The sequence below is a fragment of the Pseudopodoces humilis genome, chromosome 4 (genome assembly GCF_049639895.1).
Source record: "Pseudopodoces humilis isolate 2021_Gansu_Grassland_sample_001 chromosome 4, ASM4963989v1, whole genome shotgun sequence".
Lineage (NCBI taxonomy): Eukaryota > Metazoa > Chordata > Aves > Passeriformes > Paridae > Pseudopodoces > Pseudopodoces humilis.
In genome coordinates, this window is record NC_142203.1 from 34,198,213 (window position 1) to 34,214,341 (window position 16,129).

General features: G+C 37.4%; 1 protein-coding gene across 1 annotated transcript in view; it reads left to right on the top strand.

Moving 5' to 3' along the window:
* The window catches only part of ADAMTS19 (ADAM metallopeptidase with thrombospondin type 1 motif 19), a 140,702-nt gene that overhangs the window by 63,855 nt on the left and 60,718 nt on the right, over nt 1-16,129 (top strand). Inside the window, exon 8 of the mRNA XM_005530041.3 lies at nt 9,715-9,820. Coding sequence (XP_005530098.1) covers nt 9,715-9,820 — 106 coding nt within the window. The remainder of the gene's footprint in view (nt 1-9,714; nt 9,821-16,129) is intronic.

Sequence of the window (16,129 nt, forward strand, 5' to 3'; positions counted from 1 at the left end):
CTTTTACACTAGAAGAAAGTATCCTTGAGTTCAGAGCTGCCTTGCTTCCTAAACTCTCAAATAGTGGTAGCCTGCATATGCTTTCATGTGGTTGGAAGCATTCTGGATAGTTTAATATAAAACTGACAATAAGAATTTTTCAGATATCAAGGTACCGAAAAGGAAGTGAAAGAGAAGATGGAAGTATAAACAAAATAATGCATATTAAGGAAAATACTAATAGTCTTTAGCCTATATGTGTGAAGTTATGGACTTTGCTGACACTGAAGGAAGAGGTCGGAGAATGGTAAGGGACAGTTCTCCAAAAATCCCAGAATTGTTAGGGTTGGAAGGGACTTCTGCAGATCATCCAGTCCAATCCCCCTTCAGAAGCAAGTTCACTTAGAGTAGGTGAAAAATAAACGTGTCCAGGTGGGTTTGAATGTCCAGAGAGGAAGACTCCACAACCTTCCTGGGCAGCCTGTTCCAGTACTCTGACATCCTGTAATGATTTAGATCCACTAATTTGGGTTTCCCAGCCAACACACTAAATAATGTGGAGGGTTTTAGCGCTAGCTAAAATTACCAGTGCAGGTACTCATTCTTTACTGTGAGATATGGATTAGGAGATGGGCAAAGCAGGCTTAAAACTTAAAAAGAATAAAGAAACTTTATTAACAGGACTACGAATAAGAATAAGAAATATCAGAATAAAACCTCCAGAAACCTTTCCTCTCCTCCCCAACTTTTTCCTTTCCCAACAGACCACGTAGAGACATAACCTGGGATGGTAAAGCAGGACCAACTATGCAATAGACTTTTCATCAGTCCTTGTAGGGAGAGGAGTTTTCTCTTGTCGTGCCATGGAGACTTCTCCAAAAGAAACAGTTCTCTCATGGCTTTTAATTTCTACGAATAGGAGCTGTCCAGGAAAAAATTCTGCCATTTTGACATTTTCTCCCATTTTCACACCACTCAGAGGTGTGTTCATGGGCCATGAACTCATGGGGTATTATCTTAAGGATGAGTTATTCAAAGGCAAAAGTTCTCTCCATCTGTCTCTGTGATTATCTCTGAGAACAGAGGTTTTCTTCTTCTCTCCCTGGGGGCAGAGGGTCTTCATCAGCTCCCATCTCTGTTCAAGCATCTCATGGGATCATCGCTATTCCAACATCTGCTTGGCTTCATGAATGGATACCTTTGCTAAGATCTACAGCTTGAATACTTCATTCCCCCAATACTGTTTCATGAATTAAAGGACATATTTCAGTATATCATTTTACATCTCCATGGCCCTGCTGAAAGAATACTGTTCAGCATCTCCTCATTCTCCTTCTATCTCAGGCTTGGCTCCGTCTTTTTCTGACCTTGATGTTTTCATGTTGTCTTTTACATGTCACTCTGTCCTTTTCTTGCCCTGAAGAGAGAAGCAAGGTCTGCAGGTCTCGCCTGTGTAGTGAAAGGCTTAAATCTTGCCCAATCTGTGGCAGTCACAGTGGTGCCTCCCTCAGCCTGGCAGCCACTGGGAGGAGCAGTCAGTCCTCAGCCTGGAGCCATCGGTGCAGACCAGCGGGGAGATGGGGTGGTTTTTTTTTTGGTGTCAGCAAGTGTCAGCAGCCATGGCCTGGCCCAGCCTGGGGCCAGGGCCCCACAGCCTCCATCCCCTGCCCGGGAGCCACTGGGGTTCAGCCTGGTGCCCCACCACAGCATGCACAGGCTATGGGGGAGTGGGGCCAGTCACATCAGAGCTCCGATACCGTTTGAGGCCAGAAGCAAAAGAGAAAGAGGTTCCTGGGCTTGGGTTTTTAAAAGGTGGTATTCACAGGGGCAGATCTGCTTTTCAATGGTGCAAAATGTTGTCAGTTCTCAGAATGAGACAGCTATTGGCCTGTCTCAGGCACAGGGGAAGATCCCAGCAACTTATCTCAAAGAAATCACTTCTGTGAGTAGTCTTACTTCTTCCTCTTAATGTCAATTAATGTCAAACTACCACTCATCCTCAATGTAAAGAAGATTTTCCTCACGTTGAGGTGGAATTTCTTATGTTTTGCTCCTTATCCTGTCACTGGGCACCTTGGAAAGAGTCTGGCACCGTCCTCTTGGCACCTGCCTTTGAGATATTTATATTCACTAATGATATCCCCTCTCAGTCTTCTCTTCTCCAGACTAAACAGGCCCAACTCCTTCAGTCTCTCCTCATAAGAGGGATGCTCCAGATCACAAGTCACATCTTTGTCCTCCACTGAACCCTCTGCAGTAGCTCCTTGTCTTCTCTGGGGCCCAGAACTGCACATGGCTCTTTAAACATGGCCTCACTAGAGCCGAGCAGATGGGCAGGATCGCTTCACTCAGACTGCTGGCAATGCTATTCAATGTACCCATGATACCATTGGTCCTCGTGATCAGCTGAGTAAACTGAACATTAAGACCGACTAGGAAAGAACAGAAATCCACAGAAAAGTCATTACGTTGGTCTGCTATTAACCCATGGTACAATAGTCCTTCTGACTATAACCACTTCTGTCTGAAAGACTGTAGCAGAACAAGAATAGGTAAGGTATGCAGTGGGACATAAGATTTCAAATACATGTAAACAGCCTCTGCTGGAGTTATCTAGTGATAAATTCACTAGATCTTCTCAGTTGATCATTGCAGTTGCTGACAGAGGTGTAGGAAGGCATAAATGACTTTGAATAGTTGAATAGAATTTTGTATTTATGTTAGAATACCCCCTCTGCAATCTTCATAAGAAGCAAAATATGTACTGTTGCAGGCAACTACACTCTGGAGTTATTTGCCATGACAGGTTATAGGCCCAGGTAGATGCAGGTAAGAAGGAATACCCAAATTCAGAGAATAACTACTTTGTTGACAAAGTTGACAGTACTGATGCAGACAGCCTTTAGCTCAGGTCACCCTTACATCCCTTGTCAGCAAAGGCCAGGAATGGGCAGCTGGGAAAATCTACTTATTGTCTCCTCCGTTTATTCCATCTTGGAAGAAATGTTTTCCATGTGGTCTGCATTTTAGAAGAAAACTAGGATCTTACAGTACTTTTGCCATCCCATCCTTATCATAGCGTCTTAGAGGCCTGTGGACTCTTCAGACATTACAAAACTAAGAACCTAAAACTGTATAAACACACAATCAAAATACATTTTTGCAATTATGGCATGCATACATACTCTCCATTTTTAGTCTTTTTTCCTGCTCTAAGGATTAAAGTGCAGCAGTTTATTTCAAGACATAAGAGTAAGCTTAGTAGTCTATTCTGAAACATAAAATCACATACTTATTACTACATATAAATTAATGCAGTTTTTTATGTTCTCCTGAAAGCATGGTTTTTCTAAGATGTACATAAATCATAAAACAACAAGAGACATGAATAAAATGTAAGTTACATTTGGGAATAATGTAACGGAAGATGATTTGGTTGTACCCTGTTATTTTCTCTAATGTCTTGCAGTGATGTGTGTTTGTGAAGATACAACACACACAAATAGGTATATTTGTCCTCACTGTTTTATCTCTCACTTTAAACGAGAAAAAACAAATATTCCTGGGCATTGCATTTTGTATTTGAGATTTCTGATTGTTAACTGTCTTGTTTTGATTACTGCCATGGTTAAGGAGCTGCTGATTCACAGACAACTGACAGAACTTGGTTTTCCTGGAAGTCATCTGTGACTCTCTTCAGAACAACTTGTGCTAATTAGACTTTGAAGTGTCAGCTTGGTGGAAAACTTTTTTCTCCTGCTTTTTAAGAAAAGCATCTGGTCTGCTAAAGAATTCATTTGTTAGATTAGTAATCAAGTGCAGTTAAGTAATGTTTTTTATGCTGAGAAGTCCATTGCTTTACCAGTTAATTTTAAATATTTTTAAAAGTACTTTTTACTGTAAAATTTTTATTTGTGAATCAAAAGCTAGATGTACTTGGGCTTTAAATTATATTTCTGTTGTAGTGGCTTGTGAGCTTTGTGCACCACTGATAATGTGAAGGAAGATCATGCTATTAGAAGATCTGAATAAACACATAGCTAATACCATGACAAAAATCTTTGCTGTGTTTTGAAACCAAGGAAGTTCAGAGGAAAAGAAATTTAAGTGGGATAAGTAAGTAATTTGGGTGATTAGATTTCCAGAATATTAATTCTATTTTTACAGTTCTCATTGTAAATATAAAAGAAACATTTTCTTTTAGAAATGCAGTATTACAGTCCTACCTACATATTTTATGGGCACTGTGAGGAAGACCGGTGTTTATAAGTTTGAATGCATGTCTCTTAATGTGATTCTCTTCGGGGGATTTTTTACTGTGGAGTTTTTGTTCCTGGGGACAATGCTGACAATAGCCTTTTTAACATAGGTAGTGGATTTATGTTACAGGCAGCTGGTCATGAATGAGTAGGTAAAGCTAGCAGACTTGTTCAGATGCTTTAGCTGGTGAGGTGTTAAGTGTAACATCTCTGTCAGCCGAACTAGCACTTTTCAACAGAAAGGGTGTAGATGTGCACCTAATTTGAAAGAATAAGTAGTTTGGTGATTTGATGAAGATGTTCATTAACAAACAAGGAACTTTGTCATAGTTTGTAGAATGAAACACCTGTGTCTATGGGAATTACTAATAGCAGGAGTAATAAACTACTGCTATGACTTGGGGAAAAGTTCCACTTTTTTTGAAGCAGCATTTATTTAATTTGGATATTTACATGTTTGATAAGAAAATGATAAGTAGTCACATATGTGGTTCTTCTCAGGCACAAACCTACAGCTTTACTCTTTTAGTTGATGTGGCATGTATTTTCTTCTGAATTAACTTGAAAAAAAGTTATCCACAGGGAGAAATAATTTGAATATATTACATTTGACATGTATTCAATCAAGCTTTCTTTTTTTTTTCTTTGTTTTGTTTTGTTTTAAAACATAGCTTTTTATAGATAAATAATCAGATCCTTCCTTACATTGTCAGTGAGATGAGGTTACTGATTTCTAGTCAATACTTACTAGATACTAAGTGTTTTAATTTGAAACAGTGTGTTGAGGCTATGGGGTTCACTGGGAGTATGTTAATCAAAACAAGTGAGCAATTGTTCATTGACTTTTTTTGTTTTGGGCTTATTTTTTTCTTGGTAGTTTTTTTTTGTTGTTGTTTGTTGGTTTTTTGGGTTTTTTTTTTCCTTAATGTCGATTTAACCTTGGAGCAGTTCCAGCTGTGTTAGTAAACCACAGGAAGCTGTAGTGAACATAAATATATTTAAAGAAGAAATTCTGTCTCTACCTAACGCACAGACAACTAAGCAAAAGCAGCTGGTTACTGAAGTCAGTTTCTTTTCCACTACATGTGAAATTCATAATCAAAGACATGAGACTAGTTCACAGCTAGTAGTTGGCTGATTTACAGCCAGCAGTTGCTGTTCAATGTGGCTTGCACATATGAGGTTGAATTTGTCTAATAGGGGAGAAGTCATAAAGCATTAATTGCTTTTGATGCTTTTGCACATTTCTAGAATCAGCAACCTAATTTAATCTCAATGAAATTTAAATCTTATGTTTTGTCTGCCAAACTTAAAAAGTTCAAACATAATCTATTTTCTTCAAAGAATTTCAAATATGAAAACAGTTTTGGTGATATGTGAGGATTTATATGAGCATTACTTGAGTATTATATGAGCATTTTATGATCAATATATGAGTATTATTGAAAATTCCTAATAATCTTGACCACTTTTTTTGCAGAACAGGTATGAAAATTGAAACATTCATAATTCTTACCAGCAACAAGTAGTGCTCACGTTGTGTGGAAAACCTGCCATTTTATAGGTCAGAAGAAGGTTAGGGATCTCCTTTTCCCTTGAGATTATCATACAGATCATCCCTTGAGATTATCATACATAAATTAGAGATTATCATAGAGTTTAAAGTACCGAGCATCGTCAGGAAGAGAGAGATTTGGAAACTGATGATCCCAGCAAGTAAGTTTTATCCAACTGAGAACAGCCATCAACAGTGTCATGACTGAGCTCCAGATGGCAACTAAACATCACACAGCTGCTTGCTCTCTCCTCACACAGTGAAATGGGAGGAGAGAATTGCAAGGATTAGAGTGAGAAAAGCAATGGATTCAGATAAAGTAGTTTCCTAACTGAAATAAAAAAAAACCAGAAATAGCAATAATATTAATAATGAAAAGGAAAAAAAACAGAGAGAAATAAAAGCCAAGTAAGAGAAATGATGCTGCTGAAAACAATTGTTCACCACCAACCAACCAAAGCCTGGCCAGTTCCTGAGCATCAGCCACCTGGCAGCATCCTCTCTAGTCTTCTTGCTAGGGAGAGCACAGGCTACAGGGTGCGGGGTGTCCTGTTCAGCTGTGGTCATTTGTACTGGCTGTTCCTCTGCCAGGGTTAAGCCCAGCCCCAGCTTTCTTGATGGTGAGGTGGTGCCAGGAGGAGTAGAGGCCTTGAATCTGTGCAACCACTGCTCACCAACAAGTGGCACCTCCCCATGTTACCCTCGCTGTTTCACACTGTGATGGTTTTTAGGACTAGCTAAAATCACCAGGGTACTTACTTATTTTTTGAGGCGAGATATGGATTACGAGAGGGGCGACACAGGCTTAAAACTTAAAAGAAATAAAGAAATTTTATTAACAGGACTACAAGACTAAGAAACTAGAATAAAACCTCCAGAAACCTTTTCTCCCCCCACCCAAACTTTTTCCTTTCTCAACTGACAATGTAGAAACAAAAGCTGGGATGGTAAAGCAGTACCAACTATAAAATAGCTTTTTCAACAGTCTGTGTAGGGAGAGGAGTTTTCTCTTGTCATGGTATGGATACTTCTCCAAAAGAAACAGTTCTCTCGTGGTTTTTAATTTCTATGAATGGCAGTAGCCCGGGCACAAACTCTGCCATCATGTTTTCCTCCCATTTTTACACCACTCAGAGGTGTGTTCATGGGCCATGAACTCATGGGGTATTATCTTAAGGATAAATTATTCAAAGGCAAAGGTTCTCTCCATCTGTCTCTGTGATCATCTCTGAGAACAGAGGTTTTCTTTTCTCCCTGGGGGCAAAGGGTCATCATCAGCTCTCATCTCTCTGTTCAAGCATCTCATGGGATCATCGCTATTCCAACATCTGCTTGGCTTCATGAATGGATACCTTTGCTAAGATCTACAGCTTGAATACTTCATTCCCCCAGTACTTTTTTCATGAATTAAAGGAGCTATTTTTCGGAGCATTATTGTCCATCTCTATGGCCCTGCCAAAATAATATTTTGGCTTATTAGAGCATCTCCTCATTCTCCTTCTATCTGAGGCATATTTCTTTTACTGACCTGGATGTTTCGTGTTGCTTCCTTACGTGTTGATCATTCACATCCTTTTGTGTCCTTAGAGAGAAGATTAAAGTCTGCAGGTCTCATCTGTGTAGTGAAAGGGTTAAATCTGGCCCGAGCCACAGCAGGTATTCATGGTCTCGGATTTCAGCTTGGCAGCCACTGGGAGAGAGTAGATGGTCCTTGGCCTGGAGCCGTCTGTGCAGGCCATGGGAGCCAGACGATATTGGCGAGAGGTCAGCAGCTGTGGCCTGGCCCAGCCTAGGGCTGGGGGCCCCCCTGGGAAGGGCTTTGGCCACCCTGCTGGGATGGGACCCCGAGGGTTTCCCAGGAGAAGGCAGTGCTGCAGCACAGCCCCCACCAGGGAGCCGCTACCAGCGGCTGGCCCATCCACCCCTACAGGCCGCGGGGGAGCATGGCCAGCCACACCAGAGCTCTGATACCTTTCAAGGCTGGAAAGAAAAAGAACAAAGTTCACGGGTTTGGGTTTTTAAAAGGTGGTGCTCACAAAGGTGATATTATTTTTCAGTGGTGTCAAATGCTGTCAGTTCTCAGAACTGGCCAGCTATTGGCCTGATCTCAAGCAGAGAAGAAACTCCCAGCAGCCTCTCTCAGAGAAATCACTTCTGTGGGTGTTTTGTACTTTTTTTCCCTAAATACCATACACACATACCCCAAACATAGTTTCTTACCAGCTACTGTGAGGGCAATTAACTCTATCACAGCCAGAGGCAGCACAGCAAGAAAAGCATTTCTGAATGTTTTGCATTATAACAAATTATCACTCTCAGCACTTCAAAATATAGTAATGGGTTTTATCTGTGGCAAGAGTGATTTTTCTGTTTTGTTGAACCAATTATTAAGTTCACTGATGATAGCTGAAGTCAGGACCCTGATATTTGCTTCTTCTGGTATTGTTACCAGCTGTATTTCTTCAAGCTCCAGCATTGAAAACCTTTCTATCTTTCTCAGTTTCATTCTCAAATCTTAAAAGAAGATGCATATAATTGTGGAACTACAAGGCACAAAATGATTTTAGAAATGTTCCTGATTTTATTTCAGCCATTGTAGCATAACATTTTTGAAATCAAACGTTACATTACAGAGCATTTCTTCTATGATTTTTATTCACATAAATATAAGTGATACCTACATTTAGCATTAGGTCTCATTCAAAGAGACCTTTGGATTTTGCCTAGACCTGATTTTGCTTTTTCTTTTGTTTCCCAGATGGCTATTCCCTGTTTTGGAAACAAATAGTAAAAGTTGAAATACTCTGCCTTATTCAAATTTAATTTGTTGTTATTTTGTTCAGTTCTGGACAACATTTTTTGTCAAGAGTTCAGTGTCCAAAAGCATTCAGCCAGTTCTTTTGAGGGAAACACTCAAAAGTTGGCAGAATAGTGATGGGGTTACTACTACTTGTGGATGAAGCATTCTGCTCACAGACTGACAGATACTTGGACTGTAAGAAAAATGACTTATCTTATTAACTTGGAATGATAATTATGACTAAATTTCAAATACAGTCAAACATTTCAAACTTGACCTTTACATGCAAATATCCAGGAAACATGCTGAACCGGAGGGCACCATTCCATTGAAAGGAAGTTCCTGGGAAGAAGGCCAAAGACTTGAAACGGTGTTTTGATTGCTTACTCCAAATTTTCAAATGACGAACGACGACAGTTGTCCCTGCTAAATGTGTTTGTGGTCTGAAAAATTTACCATTACCCAAATTAAGCTTCACATTCCTTAAGTTTTTACAGTTACAGACACTCTACTTTTAAAAAGCTGAATTTGAACTCAAAACCCTACCATTAAGGCTTCATCAGGTTTTTTGAAAACTAAGGTATTATGTATTAAAAGCATTATAGCCTCTACAATAAATATGTTTGACAGGCTGCAGTCTCCTATGAACTATTCCAGGACATCTGACGCCTCTAAACATTTTTAAAACCTTTAACATGCTGAATGCTTTATGAGTACTTAGTAGTGATAAATGTAGGGGCACTACTCTGTGCTTTGCACTCTATTCTAAGTCTGTCAGAGGAAATACCTGTTGAAACTTGTGCCCTGTTGTTGTAGACATTTATTTTCCTTTACAGCAGTACTGACAGTCATATATGTGTTCTATCACATCTCATTAAGGTACCAAGCAATGCTTTTAAAGAATGCATTTCCTGTGCATTGTAGTCCGTGTAATCACTACTGTGAGGTAATACTACCACTGGTTGCAAATTGAGTAAGTAAACATTTGTCAGATATCTGTTTATATACTTGGATGGCTCTGACCACAACAAGGTTTCTGTCTTGTTTGGGTCTAATTATGCCATCATATATAAAATTAGTAATAGCAAAAAATAATTGAATGTGACGGTTGTGTTTCCTAGGTATAGCATACCTGAGTGGAATGTGCAGTGAGAAACGAAAATGTATAATTGCAGAGGACAATGGTCTGAATCTGGCTTTTACAATTGCTCATGAAATGGGTCACAAGTAAGTATGTGGATATTAAAACCTAGTATTCATTTGCATGTAATACTACTATGATTTGACTAATCTGATTGTGTATTTCAGTTTTTCCTTTCTTTTTATAAGGTGGGGATTTAAATTAAATGAAAAATTCAGAAAATACTGTTTCTCATAATAACAATAATAACAATAATAATAATAGTAACAACATGTATTGATATATGGTATGTAGCTTAAGGAAATGTTTATGACTTGAAATAATACAAGAAGTCTTTATAGCTACAAAATAAATGGATTAACTGGAAAGACTGCCATTGTCTAGGGAAAAACAGGTGCCCCAAGATGTTTTTTCTTTGCTGACTGTGGTATTGTGTAACAGATCCAACTCTAATATTTGTTGCCAACAAACATTTTAATGAGATCATAAGTTGGAAGAGCCCTTATTTCATTTGGCTTTCTCAGGATAGATTCCATGAAAGTATAGAATAGTCATTGGTCATTGCCACATTAATACTGGTTTTCATCTTAGAAGAAGAAAAGGGTAATGAAATGAAGATGAAGGTAACTGTCCTTCACAATAGGGCTGGATGTTTTTACTTACTCAGTGTCAAATATTTTAACCCAAAGTGAAAAATTCTTATTTTGCAATAATAAAATCTGTTAATAAGAGTTGAACTTCATTCTTGGCTTTACCACTTATAAAGAAAATACTTATAAAGAAAAAGAAATAAAGAAGTCTTATTTTTAACTGAAATAAAAGAGAGGTATGTATTACTGTGTCATTTTTTTCTGCAGTGTCTGTGCCAGGTATTTGTGTATTTGTATTATAATGTTAGTTTCAGAGTGACAACAGAGAGGGGTGTTTTGCTAAATGTGTGGTTAGCTATCTTAGAAGAAGCACTTTTAAGTAAAAGTGGCTTGATTTAAATTTGGTCAGAGCTTTCTGAGAATGGAGATCCCAGCATATAGTATTGAAACATGAAGTAATTTGCAAGAAAAAGCAGGAAATTAAAAGACTTGTATTGATTTTTTTTTCTGGATGCAAAATAAGCAAATACAGAGCAATTATATACAGATTGACGCAAGTATAAGTTGCTGCATGAAATTGATCTTTTCTGTTTTGTTTTTTTTTTGCCATTTCGTAACTGCAGAAAAAAACTCCAGGTTAATATAAGCCAGCCTGCTTGCATGACGGTTGTGATAAAGGAAAGATGTAAGAAGGAATTCCTGTTTTGTAGCTACATATCATTCTATTTCTATTTTTTGCTGTAGTTTTTTCTGGTATTGGAAGAGGGAATGGATAGAGGATAAATTATTTTCTGTAAACTTATTCCTATGACAGTAAACCAAGTATAAGGGGAAAGAAACAATCACTGAATGTGATCTGCAGATAAATTCACTGGTAAATTACAAAATTGTTTGAGACAGATGTGATAGTAACAGATATAAGTACTACTTTATGCCCAACACAATAAAAGTATTTTTAGAGAATAGAAGCCTCTGCTGCAAAATTACTGTATTTGAAAAAAGAGACATCTCGATCAACAAGAAATATAACATCTTATGCTCCCTGAAAAACGGCGATATATAAAATTCTTGCAAAGTTATGGGTGGTGTGTTGGTTGTGCAATAGCAAATTTGCAAATGTGGGATACTGATCTTAAAAGGTTTATGTGGCTGGGTTATAGTGGTAAGTTTTTGGCCTTGCAGCAGACTATCAAACCTATTTTTGACTTCCTAAGGTATTCTAGATGCCAAGCAGTACACGAAACAAGGTAGACAGAGAAGCTCACTGTTGCTGCTAGCAGTTCTTCCAAGACTGCAGCACAGGTCAGGCTCTATAACTGTGTTACGTTTTTTTGTGAACTTGGAATATCTTCATGGCTTTGCATTGCTGTTGGACTTTGGAAGAGAAAGGAATTTGCATGATCTTCCTACAGGAATATGAAACTTATATTGCTTATATATAAATCTTGGGGGAAAAGAAGTTACAAGGCTACATATGAAATTTCCGAGGTTTCAAATCCTTTCATATTAGCTCAGATAAACTTGGAAAAACAAATCATGATGGTATCCTAACCATCATATTCTCACAGTAGTAATGGCATTTGGATGTCCTGAGAGACATTCTCATAATTCTCTGTGGGTAATGTGATAGATTTTTTTTGAAAGTGGAAATAAAGAATAAATCAAATATTGTGTCAATGTAAAAAGATTGATTGATTGAACCAGACATTTCTTCAAGAAATCCAAACTAATGAAGGCTTGTAACAAACCACATAGTATATAGGACTACCACAAAAATGAAGGAATAGGTAGCCAGAGATATATGAGCAGCTGTCAAAAAGAAAACCCACACAAACAAACAAACAAAAAAAAACCAAAAAAAAACCCAACCAAACTCCAAAAAAAACCCCCAAAACAAACAAAAACCCCACAAAAATCCAAAACCAATCCAAAACAACCAAACAATCAAAAAACAAAAACAACCATCCCCCAATGCAAAAGATGCAGAGGCATAGAGGCAAAGATCCCTGCTTCATGATGGATTCAGAGTCCTTAGCTTCCACAATCTGAAATGGAGTGGTCTTGCTCCAAGGAGCGTAAGGTGACATTTTAGAGACATTTGTTTTTTCTGCATGTCTCAGTTTGCCAGCTAGGCCCTGGCAATTGCATAGAAGACCTTAGAAGTAGTTGAACCTTTGTGAAGAGACAATATAAAAATGTTTGAAGACAAACATTTGAATGTAGATCCTATTGGAAAGGACTTGAGCAGAGGCAACTGAGAGTATCTCAAATCTGTCTAAGTATCTCTTACATAGATTTGTCTTGCTCATTCTTACCTGCCTCAGAAGCAGAGATTAAATGGTCAGATCAGATCAGTCATAAATAGTTCTTTCAACACATCATCTTTTCTAAAAAAATTCACTAAATCTTTTTGAATCTTGAGGTTATTTAACTACTACCTTAGGTTTTTTTGTGTGTGATATCTGTAACCATTCTAGTTGCTCTTGTGAAGAGTCTTGTTCAGCAGCATAGAACCAAAAGCTTTCTCAAAGACTTTGCTTCTTGAAGGATAAAGAAAAAACATTTTTTTCCCTTCTGTACAGCAAATATTATTCTTGCCTAAATTACTGTACAAATAGATTCAAAACTTATGCAGTGTAGATGCTGTTGATTTTTTTTTTCTGAAAGCATATGGAAACAAAGACATTACCAATTGTCATTGTACTGATGAGTATAACATTCTGATATGTTCCTTTCATTGAAGAAATTTTTCCTGATATCCAGCTTGAACTTCCCCTGGCACAGCTTGAGGCCATGTTGCATGGGAGAAGAGACCCTTATACTGAATACATTCTGATACATGGATATTTATTTAGTGTTGTGTTGTTGGGTTTTTTTTTTGTTTTCCCAATTAAAAGAGAAATATTCTCTATGAAATACCATGTCAGACTAAACCTTACTTTGCAATATGAAATGTCTTTTAGCCATGTGTATCTGAATGCAGGTAATATTTAATGACATTGAGAATTAATGTATGTCAATGGTTGATTTTTGAGCACTGTTTAATCAGTCATTAAAAACTGAATCACATTAATACATTTGGTTTTCTTAAACATGTCCTATTTATTAAAATACATTTACTAAGCAGGTAATTGCAGAATGAGGTCACATTACGAAGTAAAAACTAACAAGAGTTAGTGCATTATCTCTGTGTGAAGAACAGAGAGAAGGGTGAGAATTGCTGATACTGAGGTTAAAAAGCTACATGTGATTTTACTTAAATGATGGCTCTCTGTGGGTTATGATTTCTTTTAAAAGATGGAGAAATAAAGAATGGAAATAAATTTTTTGCATCTCAAAATACATTAATTAACAATTATTGACTGCTCTAAATGTAGTTTAGAAGTTGTCTTAGACACTTAAAAGAGAGACTGGTGGAATTTTTCAGAATTAATTTTATATGCATCTGCATTTTTTTTCTGACAAGCATTTTGTGAAATATGTTGCTAAAATTCAGGATATTCTACCACATATTTTGTAGAGCTGAATAGGGAGTCTGTAGAATTTGTAAATTACCTATTTAGTAGTTTATAAGCAAAAAGCATTTACTCTTCGTGAATATATTAAGAAGTTTTATGAAATCCTGTGGAACTTGATAAGAGCTTTAAATGGAAGATAAGGAAATGCTAATGGAGAGTGAGTTACTCCCCACATTTTTCATATTTCTGTCCTAAGTATGATCACAGAACACAATAAAATGCATAAGAGTTATAAAAGCAAGGGTCTACCAGTTTTTGCAAATGGGTTAGTAATGTGAAATAAGAAATATCATTAAAGTAACTGGGAAAAAAAGAGCTGTTTGGATCTTTATAAGGTTAAAGTAGAATAATACAACTGAACTTGTTTTCAAGGAGGAACAAGATTAGCACATGGAAAGAAAAGATATGAATTAGATTTGGTAGAATAGCTCCTTATAACTTGAAAATCACTTAATATAATGAAAATTTAAGAAGCATGATGCTTCTGATGAAACTGTGGACAGTAAGTTTAATTTTTATGAGGATCAGTAAATTAAAGCTTTTGATGTGTGACTTTTGGTCTTGGATGTTCAAAGTATTTATTTAGCATTTATTTTGTTCCCTCATTGTTCAACTGCCTTACCAAAGGATGAAACCTTACTTCATAACTGAATGAATAAGATAAACCACCCTCTGTTCACACTTTAGTAACTTTTCTATCTTAAGAAAGAAGGGTAGTGAGGTTTAACAGGTTAGTGCATTGTTTTTCTCTTTCCTGAATACTTATCTGTGGAGTAAACTAAGTTAGAATTTTGAGTTTCTTACTTGTTACCAGGAACTTCTCAAATGTTACCTTCACCAGGAGAGGGACTGGGGGATTCATTTGGAAAAAAATAGAGGAAGAAAACTCTTTGTGTATTTGGTCAGTGACAGCAGCTTATGAATCATTTCTTACGAACAATGAGAGTTCCTCCCCTTCCATATGCCTTCCCCTTTTCTGGGACAGATCACAAAGACAGAGTTTGTAATCCCTACTAACTCATGACAAGACTAGCTTGCTTTTGAAAAGTATCAATATTAGGAATGTAACTGGTGGTATCTGTATTAACAGAATAGACTTTTCATTCCTGAAAACAGAATTTGGATGAACAAGTCATTTAAATCCTACTGCTGAAATTTCCTGCTTCCATAGGAGCTTTCTCTTCTTATGTGCATTAGTTACCTTCTAGCCTTGCAGCACATTATACTGCTCTTGAATAATTATTTGATGATATTTATTTTACATCCTGGAAATCAAGATTATTTTGTTGTTTGTTTTTTTTTAAGAATAAATCAGAAAGCAAAAAATTGACATGTATTGGGATGACATGTTAGGATAATTATTCCACTGATAATTAAGCTTTATCCAGTAGTGGCCATAATATTGCTCTGGGGTCCCATTCTCCTGGAGCTTCTGCTTCCAAGCATCCCCACTTAGGTTATCAAGGGTCCCACAGTGTCAGTGAAGGCTGTGCTGGTAAGCTTTCCCCAAATAACCTTGCTTCCTTCTCTCTCCCATATAGCTCCATAGGCTATTAGGGTATTGGGTAGAAGGTGCAGGGGAAATTCTTATCATTGTGGCTTTATTCCAGCTGCAGAGTTTGTAATTTCCCTCCAGTTGTTTCTTTCTTAATTTTTTCTGTCCTTTTTGACTAATGGTCTAAAGCTGCATTTCTCAGTCCAAGATACATGGATATGGATATTAATCTATCTGTAGTTACTATCAGATATGTTGAGCTTTGACTGTTTTGGTTGGTTTTTGTCATTACTGAGTTCTTCTGTTCAAATCAAAGTGGACTGAAATGTAGAGACGGGAGCCTAACTTTGAGTAAAACAGTTTGAAAAGTACAGCTGCTCTTTGAAAAACTGAGCTTTGTAGTGATTTTAAAAATACATGCACAACAGATACAGGCAATCATCTTTCCCATACACGTATTTGTGTCATTACAGATTTACACAAAAATTATTATAATTCCCTGCTTTTTGTGCATAGCTACATAAAACATAGATATGCCTGGAGAAGAGGAGGCTCTGGGGGGAGCCTATGACACCTTTCAGTACCTAAAGGAGACCTGCAGTAGAGCTGGGGAGGGGCCTTTTACAAGGGCATGTAGTGACAGGACAAGGGGAAATAGCTTTAAACTGAACAAGAGTAGGTTTAGATTAGATATTAGGAAGAAATTTTTTACTGTTAGTGTAGTGAAGCACTGAACAGGTTATCCAGAGAGGTTGTGTACTCCCCATGTTGAGCTGGTCAAGACCAGGTTGG